The 11,089-nt window shown below is 44.9% G+C and overlaps 1 protein-coding gene across 3 annotated transcripts; it reads right to left on the bottom strand.

Moving 5' to 3' along the window:
• Positions 1-529: 529 nt before the first annotated feature.
• Positions 530-9,302, bottom strand: LOC147615970 (uncharacterized). Of its 3 annotated transcripts, none has more exons than XM_086778599.1 (17): positions 8,815-9,302; positions 8,114-8,391; positions 7,959-8,028; positions 7,724-7,842; positions 7,588-7,629; positions 7,272-7,494; positions 6,721-7,192; positions 6,588-6,639; positions 6,408-6,497; positions 6,037-6,292; positions 5,575-5,671; positions 5,397-5,487; positions 4,155-4,364; positions 3,783-4,046; positions 3,350-3,647; positions 1,492-3,207; positions 530-1,318 (listed from the first exon to the last, which is right to left on the bottom strand). In XM_086778599.1, the coding sequence occupies exons 1-17, from the start codon at positions 8,891-8,893 to the stop codon at positions 1,308-1,310; spliced, it is 4,368 nt and encodes a 1,455-aa protein (XP_086634725.1). In that variant the 5' UTR covers positions 8,894-9,302; the 3' UTR covers positions 530-1,307. The 3 variants fall into 3 exon arrangements, with proteins under 3 accessions (XP_086634725.1, XP_086634727.1, XP_086634726.1); XM_086778601.1 differs by having other exon boundaries at positions 4,215-4,364; XM_086778600.1 differs by having other exon boundaries at positions 7,724-7,839; positions 8,815-9,224.
• Between the last annotated feature and the right edge of the window lie 1,787 nt (positions 9,303-11,089).

Here is an 11,089-nt window from a genome sequence, read left to right as displayed (position 1 = left end):
TAAGCATTTAAAGCAAAGAGAGGTACTTGATGTCCCTAGGTTACAATTGCATGGAGAATCCATATGGCCGTTATTATACTGTGGCATATTCTACGTATAAGCCCACTACTTTCTTGATCAAACCTTGTAGGTCAAAGATTGGAGAACACTAGTATTTGTCAAAGGGTAGAGTTGAGGTAGAGAATGTTTTTGGGATTGTAAAAAATCATTGGCATATTTTAAAGGACTTAAATGTGGCCATGCTTTTTGCACCAAAAGTAGTTGTTGCATGTTGTGTATTTCATAATTTTGTGCAAATGCATGGTGAAGTTAAACCCCAAGATCAGTGAAATCCTCATACAAATGGGAGAAACGATGGAAGGCTAGCATGGGGTGTCAACGAATCATGGGCACTAGGATATGAGCTACCTTGTTCCATCTTGTTCGGCCGGGTCACTTTTTGGGCCGGACGGAGTTAGCCAGAGATAGTCATGTGCACAGGCTGTCTCTTACAAAGGCCCGCTCATACGTGAGACATCTAGATAAGGTATAGGGATGCACTTGAAGATTTACATTATAGTACATCCAGATCAGGGATTCACTCCAAGGTATACATCATAATTACAACTGTTGTAAGAGTGTTAATCTGCTACTATGGCCAAAAGTCATTGCTCGCTTTCTGATATGTCGTACACATTTTGGGTAATGATAGCCCATGCAAATTACTATATATACAGTATACCTGCCAAACCAAGCACCTCAATCACCTCCCATTTAAAACTGCTCTTTTTCTTTACAAGGCATGTCCTCAAGCACCAAAGCCCAATAAACATACAATCTCCCAATGTCAGCATGTGCAGCTGCCTCTCTAACCCATGTGATCCTAGCAACAGCACAAATAGTATACTTTAGCAACAGCCCTGGTTCATCATCATAATGTGATTCAGCAATGACATAAATAAGTACTTCTGTGTCAAAGGGTATTGCCAAAGAACATGACCTCTTGACATGATACAGCAGGCACCCTAGCCCCGAGCTGATATATAAGCTGTCATTCAAGAGATTGGAGAATTGCCAATCAGTAAAGGGTTTCCTACTGCCTGTAAGCAGGAAAAGCAGACACTCCAGGCGATTTCAGCAGGGCAATGGGATTGCCTCTGTGACAAAATTATATGGTTGGGGGCATGTCAGGGCAGCAGGCAACCTAACCCTCGCCGCCATCACTTCTTGCAGGCCCAAAAGCCTGAAGCCAGCCTTTCTTGCGCTCTTAGTAACCAGGTCAAGGAGATGTAAAACTTCTCAAAGGGATGGGTGATTTCTTCACCGCGTCAAGAATCATCTGTAATAACACCACTAAAAATGTCAGAATGCAGTCCATGAAAACATGCTGACCTTGACTGTATATGATGGTAGCGAGCAGGTGGATGCAAATCAGCTGAGAACACATCAATTAGAGGTAAGAACACACACACCAACCTAAAGAGCCTTAGCAAACCAAAAAAAACAGCCTACCAGGAAGACTTTTTTGTTCTATTGACTTCATTCCCATGTCAGAAGCAGGCTGCACATAATGTGAAGAGCCGCTGTAAGGACTGCTGACTTGCTGGCCTGGCAGTGCTGACTTGTTTTTGGAAGTTACACTGCTCACAGGACTGCTTGCACCTAAAGGTGGACTAGCTCTTGCGCCAGACCCTTGAAACTTGTGTTGATGTTCATTGTTGGCTCCTTCTGGGCATGTGCTGATATTCGTGCTTCCTGGTAAACCAGTTCCCAAGGTTGTATTTAAAGTTGTGCTACCATTTCTGGTGACACTTAACGCCACAGAGTGCAGTTGTTGCTGGAGGTGTGGTTGCTGGCGCAGAGAACTTTCAGAATTTGGCTGGATGTACTGGGATAAAGGCTGTTGGGTCTTCAGAGGCAAAGCTTTCTGCTGAGATGGGGAATGCTGCACAAATTGCTGATGTTGGTGAAAAAATGGTGGAGGATGGTGGTGCAACTGATGTTTGGTTCCCAGCTGCGAAGTAGTTGACTGTTGCTGTGAAACCTGTGGTTGAGCGATTTGTCCCTGCCTTTTCGATTGCATTGGTACTTTTGCTGACATGTTTTGCCCCAATCCCATGACAGATGACGCAGTTGGACCATCAAAGGTTGACCTCTTAATGGAAACAGGCCCTGATCGTGTTGCAGCAGGAACAATGTCTTTCCCACTCAACGAGCTTTTTGAAGCAGAGACTCCACCAACTTTTGGAGCTGAGGGTGTATGGGAAGTGGGTAAGTGAAGTGTTCCTGGGGACAATAGTGGTGCAGAACCTTTATGTGGCATCCGAGGAAGTGCACCTTGCAGGTTACTCCAGGCCTGCTGCCCTTGACTCGTATTAGAAAGGCTATAGCCGATGGAAACTCCGGGCCTCTGACTAGTTTTGATTGTGCCTGCTTGACCCTGTATTTTGCCTTGGCTGGATGGAGCCATCTGTCCAGGAAAAGGGGGCACTTTTCCAAGGGTCCCAGACACTGGAATCTTTTCAACGTAAGCAGGAATAGCTGCCGAAGTTGCTGGTGATGTATTTGTTCCTGAGACAGGTTTTACACGAGCCATAGCTTGCTTTGATATCTGATTCTGTAGATGAGGCACTTGCCTGGTTGAGGATGGAATTCTAGCTCCTGTGACAGTTGCCAGATTTGAAGACCGCTCTGAACTTTTATTTACTGCCTGAACAGTTGGAGAAGGCAAATGAACCTCGACATCTACTCTTCCTAGATTAAATGGACCCGCACCTTGCTTCATGGATGATTTCTTTTCTTCTAGGAAGTCAAGCTCTTTACTATGGTAATCTTTATCACTTGAGGTTGCAGTAACTCTAGGTAATGACCTTTGATAGTGCTGCTGATTTTGGGCCCCCAAACACTGTTGTTGAGGATTGACTCTCTCAGATGCTCCAGAGAAGCCTGCATGAACTTGGGTGGCCATCACAGACGCTATGTGGTCAAGCTGATCAGGATCAACAGTGCTCCTGTCCATGCTGGGCATACTAAGTGAAGAATAACCTTCTGATAATGATGGGTCCATTCCTTTCATCTTATGCCTAGAGCCAGGCCTAGTATTTTGTAGTGTCAGTTGCTGCTGGTGTACAGAAGATGATGGATATGCAGCTTGTTGACCTTGAAAGAGTGTTTGCTGGTGAGGCTTGCTGCTCTGCTTCCCTCCTAGCATTGCGCCACCCTGATTATCTGAGGACAAGGCAGGGACACAAGTTGTAAGCATCAAAGACGGACTTTATATCAAGATTTTGAATGCTAGAAGAAGGGCCTTGGCTAAACAGACTTCTCTGCATGGCAGAGACCCCATTTTCTACTGTTGAGTGGCTTTCACCTTCTAGACTGATATCTTCTTGACAGTCAGGTCCAAGATGTTGTAATGAAGTTGCCACATAATGTTGCTGCTGGGAGGCCTTGGGAGCAAGCTGTAGTTGCAGCAGCTGCTGCTGTTGTTGTGGATGTAGTGGTGGTGAAAGAGCCTGTGATAAACTCGCGTGTGGCAAAGAGTGCAATCCTTGGTTATGGTTTGGCGACGGCAGCAGGTTAGAAGGTTGATGTACAAGTGATTGAAAGTGACGAACTGGAGGCATTAGATGTGCTGGATAGAAAGGAGTGTTGAAAACTGGAGCACCCTGCAAAATCCACGACAACGTTAGTGTTGGAGGAATAAAAAGACATTAAAACATAATACATTCTCCAACCAGGGAAGAGGCAATCATCAGGTGAGAGACACCAGTAACACAAAATCCATGCGCACAAAAGCTTACCTGGCCAGGTGATCCATTGAATGGGAGGGAAAGTGAGGCAAACCCGTTCTGCTTCATCATAGCCTGTAGATATTGAGCATGAGTTGCCATAGTCACTGCATTACCAGGGGCTGTTCCAGTCCCATCCACAACAGAAACTCCGTTTGTGGAATGGCTGGACCCAGACATGCCGTTCTCAGTTTTTAAATTATTCAGAGAACCACTATTACTGGGCATTCCTGAGACAATGGACTGAGAGGCAGTATAACCGTATACAGGTCCAGCCTGAATGAAAGCAAAAAACTACCATTATGCTACAGTACTTTTAGAACAGCATAAAGAAGATAAGATAGCTATACAAGGCAGCTGTTGTATCATCTTCAAAACCATCACATGCTGTGCGGGAACATTTGTGAGATTAGCATGCTTGTGTTCCTTGCCAAGGAGGCTTACAGGTAGTGTACTGAGATTGTAAGGGGCTCCAATGGGAACTGCAGGTGGCCAAAAAGCTTGCTGTGGACATTGTTGCTGTCGCTGAATGTAACGGGCAGCATACACATGAGTAGCACAGCGCTTCATTCTTGGAACGCATGGCAGAACAAGCTGCAACCAGTGGACAGCAGTTAGATTTGGAAATGCATATACAAATTTCTCCTGTATTATACAAGCTGCCAAACTCTAGGTTTACTTTGATCTCACAAATGAGACGTATGGTTTAGCACATGTATCCAGATGTGTGATGTGATCAGAATAAGAAAACAAAGTTAACAAAATATTCTGTATCACTTGTGGAGCTTCTCCCACGGTCCACCTTGTCGCATTGTGGTACTACTAGGTGTAATTCAGGCCAAACAAAAAGGCTTTTCAAAGTTCTAAGATATCTGGTACGAATGGCAACCTTGTTACGAAACGAGACTAATAACTTCATCATGAATATTGTAAATTGTATGGTATGCCATATCAACACACATCATTCCTGTATAATACTAAATGCATGTCCCAAAGCTGGCATCATCTTTGTCCCCGATGCATTACCTAATGGTTTGAGCTTTACCCCCAAATCTTGAGGACACCATTCCCTCTTTCACATAGCCTGGTGTGTGTATAATGCAGGTGGGCACAATGATCGCAACACCCACACATCAGACACGTCCAGTGGTTCGTCATCACCATCACTTTTCCAGCTCATCCACAACAAATTGAAAAGAAGCATAACTGCGTGAGGCAGCTCTTCAAGCTTTGATGCTCTGTATCTGGGACTTGGTTGGGCATCTTTGAAGACTTGTCTCCATGGGGGTTCTATTACTTGTGCAGGGTGTTGGGCCATGGTCTTGTGGTACCTGTGAGTCTTTTTTTAAAAGATTATCATCATCTTTATGCTTTCAGTATAACATCCATACATGTGTTATTGCTGCCTAAGAATAGGTGCAGGTCCCAAAGATAGCATCGCCTGTACGCTTTGATTTCCCCCACCAAAATATAGAACAATGCCAAGTTTCCACAATAGTTTTGAGGTGACGGGAGACTTGAGAATGCTCATGAACATATGTTTCTCTAAAGACTTGACTGGCATATTTATCAAGAATAAACAATGCAAATGCATGTGGGATTGAAGTTCAAAAACTAGGAACTCACCTGCGTAGCTGGATGAGATATTTTCCCATCAATGCTTGATCCCGGAAGAGAAGCACTTGGATGCCAAGGAGGAGCTGATGTTCCATAGAACCTGCACACATTTAGCAAACACAATTGAGCATAAAAGTTTCCTCTCTTTGTGTTACGCATTACAAAAGATAAGTTCGTGGAACTTTACCCCAGTGGGGGAAAACCACTCATGCATCCAGCCAATGCTGCAGGAGTACTTGAGCTTACGTACGTTGCAGGTGCTGATGAAGAGACCGGCAAACAGGCTGCAGCAGCACAAAAGGGGATACATTATGCCACTGTACCAAGTTGTATGCAAAAACACGCAGTCATCCAATGCTAGGCTTGACTTTATGAGGTGCCTGGCATCCAATGCTAGGCTTGACTTTATGAGGTGCAAAAACCAATCCTAACCTTGACTTTACGTAGGTTGTAGGTGCTGATGCAGAGACCGGCAAACAGGCTGCAACACGAGGGGATACATTATGCCACTACACCAAGTTGTATGCAAAAAACACGCAGTCATCCAATGCTAGGCTTGACTTTATGAGGTGCCTGAGGATTACTAAAAGGCACGTTGACGTAAAACATTGTCAAGAAAGTAAAGACTCGTGGAAGAATATGCACATGCCTGAAGCAGCTTCCTGATCTTTTGACAGGCCACGGATCATCGCATCCTTTTCATTCTTGTCATCCACAAGTCTTTTAGATTTTTGTTCTTCCTTCAACGGGCTGGATTTCTGTTCTAAATACTCATGATTCCAATCATCAGCCCCTTCTCTACGGGGGCAGCTTTCATCCTTTATTTCTGTTTCCAAAACTCCTATTCCTTTGTATCCTTTCATTACCTTCTCTGCATTGACTTGAGGGTGACTTCGCGAAATGACCTGTGTTAGGAGAGGTTTTGGTAAGCTTCCCAAAATAAATACAAAACGTCGTAACTTCATCCAGCAACTTGAGATTGTTGTCTATATTAGTCTGAATGGTAGTTGGAAAACTCACAGAAGAACTCTTCAGTAGAGCATGTTCGCAATTGTCAGATTGCATGTCACTTTCCCCTTCCCCCTTCGATGACACTTTTGATGTAGGGGCCTAAAATAGCATTAAGCCAGATCGTAAGCATGCACTCTTAATCACAAAGAATAATAAACCAGCAGCAATTACATAGCACAAAGCATTCACCATCAAGTCATTTTTGGTACTCGTATTTTTGGCATCCTGAACCTCGGTAGTTCTGAAACAATCGGCTCGTTTTTAAGTATTACACAAGACCAGAGTCACAAAAACTCAAGCCCAAGGAATGTTCCAAAATTACCTGCTGAGAAGCTCAGGATTTTCATCACCTTTGCTAGAAACGTGTGCAAACACTTCAGGCTTTGAAATTGCAGGGCTTTTAAGAATCAACCCATCTTTGACAGGTATCTGCTCTTGCGTATCAGCATCTTTTTCTACATTATCTTCCATGGTTTTGCCTCTGGCGTGTTCCTTGCTTCTCTGCTCTAAATGACTAGCGTTTCCGCCTCCAACGCCATGCAGCCGAGGACCACCGTAGGGAAAACCTGTCACAACCCCACCTTTCAAAGTCTCAGGTTGCTGACTGGAATTCTCATCAGATACCCTCTGATTCATCTCTAGTAGGCATGCTTGATTAGCCTCCGCCATCGAGGAATGCATCGTGCCAAATGGACTGGTAAGAGACCCCCCGCCAGCAGCAACCATCTCTGAAGATGTGGCGGGTATATCTCCTTCCTGTCTTGAAGCAACTCGAGGCCGCTTCCTTTTTGGAGCTGCAATGTAGGAGAGATCATTATACCAACCCACATGCAATTTGAGGGATTAAAACTTGGGGACTGGGGTAATGCATACCCTCTGCTGCAGGATGAGCCGCGTTCTGTAGGTGTATACTTGCAGTATTGTCTGCAATTTGAAAGCTGGAAGATCCAAATCCTTCTTCCTCCAGCGTCATGCCAGACTTTTGCTCGAACGTGGACTCAGAAGCCTGCACATGCGATGGCATGCTCCTCGCAAGATCAAAGAGTGCCTCGGCTACTTCCACCTCCTGATCTGATATTGCTGTGGCTCCCGAAACCTGCAAAAACAATCTACTTTATCAGATGACCTGCAGAGGGCACCAATTCTCAGCATTTATTGTCCTTCAAATAGAACCAGAAATCTGCCATACCCTGAAATCCTTAATGGGCCGGATTTTTGTCCCAGCTGGCTTCTGCATGTAACACAACTTATTTCAGACTTTTAATTTAGAGTGGTTTGTTATGAGGAAAACACTGCACACACACAGCAAGAAACCAACGTCTCACAAGCCTTTTGCCCAGCTTCGCAAGAAGGCTGGGAGAAGGGCTCCTCTGTCGAGATGCCGTGGGAGCTTGCTGCCGGGAAGTATCTACAGAAAGAGGCTCAGGTTGGCGCCTCGAGGCTGCTGTTTCATCAATAAGATCGGGGTAAGGGCAAAGCTCCAAGTGTGCACCCTAAGCTCACAGGAAAACTTAGGAAGTCAACTACAAATACCACAAACACCTAGAAACTTAAACTCACAAGAAAACCTAGAACTCGCAGATCGCGCTTTCCTTGGAATGGCAGAGATATCCATCACAATCTCATCTTCCTGCAGGTTTAGGGTTGACTTTTGTGGTTAAAAAAATATTCTGCTGGACTGCAGATTTGAGCACCAATGGCAGCAAAGGCCATACCTTCTCTCTCCCATTAGTTCTAGATTTTCCAAGCCATCTGAAGGTGGGAGGCGGCGGAGGCGGGGTCTTATCTTCATCTTCTTCAGAGGGTGCCATTTCTGTCTCTTCTGTGGATTCCTCTGCACCACTGGTGCGCCCTAGCAGAGCCTCGGCTTCTTGCAAACCCTGCCGTTTCTTCTTGCTCCGAGCAGTTGCAGTAGCAGACAAAGAAACGTGAAATGTCCTGGTTTTCTCTTTCTTGGCTCTCTCCAATAGGGCGTCCATCCGTGCTTCATCGTCTGCGTCTCAACAGAAGAAAGCCATAAATCAGTCCCAAATGCTGTTGCAGGAGACAAAAGCTTCTCCCAAAGGATGCTTCCAGCCATGAATGGCTCTCTCCTTTCAAGTTGTGCACGTTTTTGTCTGATACGCAAAGCAGAGAACATCTCCATAACCGAAAGTAGTCTATCACACTTTGCAGGATTTTATGCTTGTTAATGAACAAGCCATATCCTTTTTTTTGCTTCAAATATCCAATGCAGGAAATGTCTCAGGAAAAGCCAGCATGGCAAAGAACTCCGGCGCTTGTTACATGTTATGGGTCTTGCATGATTTCATTGTCAGGGCGCCACAGCAAAATTTGAGCAAAGCCAGAATGCAAGACAAGAGCACAAGCCGTTCGTAAAAGTTCCGCTGCAGATCTTTGAAAGGGAAGGGCCTACCTGATGGATCTTTGGGAACACTGACGCGCGACCGACGAGGTCCACTTGCTCCTCTTTTTCCCTCTCTGCTCCGTTCCATAGCCAAATCTGAGCTCGGAAAACTGCGTTCCAATAAAAACTAAAGAGAAGGTAACCCGGCAAAGCCGATACTAGAAGGTTTTCTGCGAGGAAGAAACGGGAAGAAGCTAGGTTCCATGGTGATACGAAAGAGCCAGTAGAGGCGAGGAGAATCAATGCTCATAACCAAGACCACTTACAGCTGCTGCAGCACGCACCGGAGGCGGTAAAGGCAGGGAGAATGGACGTTTTCCAGCACGATGGAGAGGGGGAAGAGCAGAGAGTTTGAAGAATTCTTGGGGCTACGGCAGGTTGTGAAGCTATCTCAGAGCTCTGGGCGAGGAATTGAGGGTAGAGAAAACGTTCAGGTGCTTCAGTTGAAACGAAGAGGAGGAAGAAGAGAGAAAAATAGGTAAAGAGGGACAGAAAAATATAGAAAAAAGAAAAAAGCGACAGAAAGAGCTTCTACATGATGCCCCCGCTTCGGGACCAAGCCTGCCCTACGGCAGCGATCCGCCCTTACCAGACCAATTCATCCTGGCCGTCCGTTCTCCTGCGCGTCATCCAAAGCGTTCATCGCTAACGGATTTCAACCATCGCGTCATCATATTTGACGGTCTCGATTTCTTCTGCACCTCACGGGCGCATCGTGGCCTTCCACGTGAGCCGATTTCTCAAAAAAACTCGCTTTCGGCAAGCCACGTCAGCTCTCCATCCCGACAGCGACGCTCACTTTCCGAGTCAACCCTGCACACAGGCGTGCCTTTCATCTCAACCGTCGGTTTGAATCGACAGCAATTAGTGATCCACCTCAGTGCATCATCCTCACTGTCGAATGTTTTGCAAGTGACGGCCACGATCGGCTACTAAGAAATGAAGGCCTTTCAACCGTAAGATTTACGGGTGATGCGTGTCCCAGTGCGGACGTGGCCGCACAGGCCTGGTGCCGGGCCTTAGAACATCTTGTCCACGCGGCAACAAGTAATTAGGCACTTTGGCTTGGAAAACCGCCTTCTTTTTTTTCAACCATTTTATCATTACCGAATTGCTACGCAATTTCGGGGCGCCATTTTATTCCACGTAATCTGGTGGGCCCGAATGAAGTTTTAGCTAATTTTACCCTAAGAATATCCCGGGAACTTCGCATCCAATCCCAATACCTTTTGGCTTCCACGTAGACACCTTCTAATTTATAAAATATATATTTTCCCCTAATTTATAAAAATATATCTTTGTAAATTGTCATAATGCCATTGTCTGATTAAAGACCAATTTCAAAAACCATCAATTTGTTAGAGCCCTCTTAGTCAAATGGAGAAAGAGGAGAGGATAAGAGGGGTGGGGTTTTGAGACCTGGCATCTTGGTGCACCCATCCACATCAATGGGTTGAACTCCTTGGAAAGTTGGATGTCCCATTTATGCCCTTTCCATGGCCCAGTTAACTATGCCAAATGTGCAATTTTAACTCTGTCCATCAAAGTTTGCACGTGGAGGGCCCACCAATGCAATTTAGTAACTTTACACTTCCAATTTTCTTTTGAACCCTTAAAGGCATTAGTTGGACTCAAAAAAGATGCAGTTTATCCCACGCAACCATTCATACCAGTCTAACTACAATGAAGGGTGGCAACCTACAAAATGAGGTAAGCAAGAACCAGTAGTATTGTGTGAATATGAGGCTTTAAGCAAGCTATGGAATTCACCAATTGCATGTGTAGCTACCAAACACAATTCTACATGGGCGTGGGAATAGTCTCTAAGCATTTGGAAATTCCAAATGTGCCAAAATGGGCACCTTTGAGAGGTGTGAGACCAAAACTATGCTCACGAAAAGAATCTTTACTTGTGCGAAAAGCAAACATCATATTTTCACAGTGCTTAAACTCATAACTGGTTCAAACTTGTATCAAATGAGAACAAGACAAAAGTGCCCACAAATCTTGTGGTTGCAAGCTCAACACGTAGGATTTTGAAATACTGAAGTTGTAATTGGTTGCCAACCATGCCCATTTTCTCTTAAAGGAAAAATAGGCCAAAGGAACGCCTTCATTCAATATGCATTGTGAATGCATTTCAAAACTCCACAACACAATTAATTGGATTTTATCATTGTTGAAAAGCCAACTAAGCACAAAGTTTCAATTTTGTGAAGAAAAACACAAGAGACGCTATGTAAAAGGCATAACTTTATGATATCTTTTTGCAAGGGTGTAAGGG

Source organism: Cibotium barometz, chromosome 39 (assembly GCF_041138505.1).
Source record: "Cibotium barometz isolate CiBa-2024 chromosome 39, ASM4113850v1, whole genome shotgun sequence".
Classification (NCBI taxonomy): Eukaryota; Viridiplantae; Streptophyta; class Polypodiopsida; order Cyatheales; family Cibotiaceae; genus Cibotium; species Cibotium barometz.
This window is presented reverse-complemented; position numbering and strand designations above follow the sequence as displayed.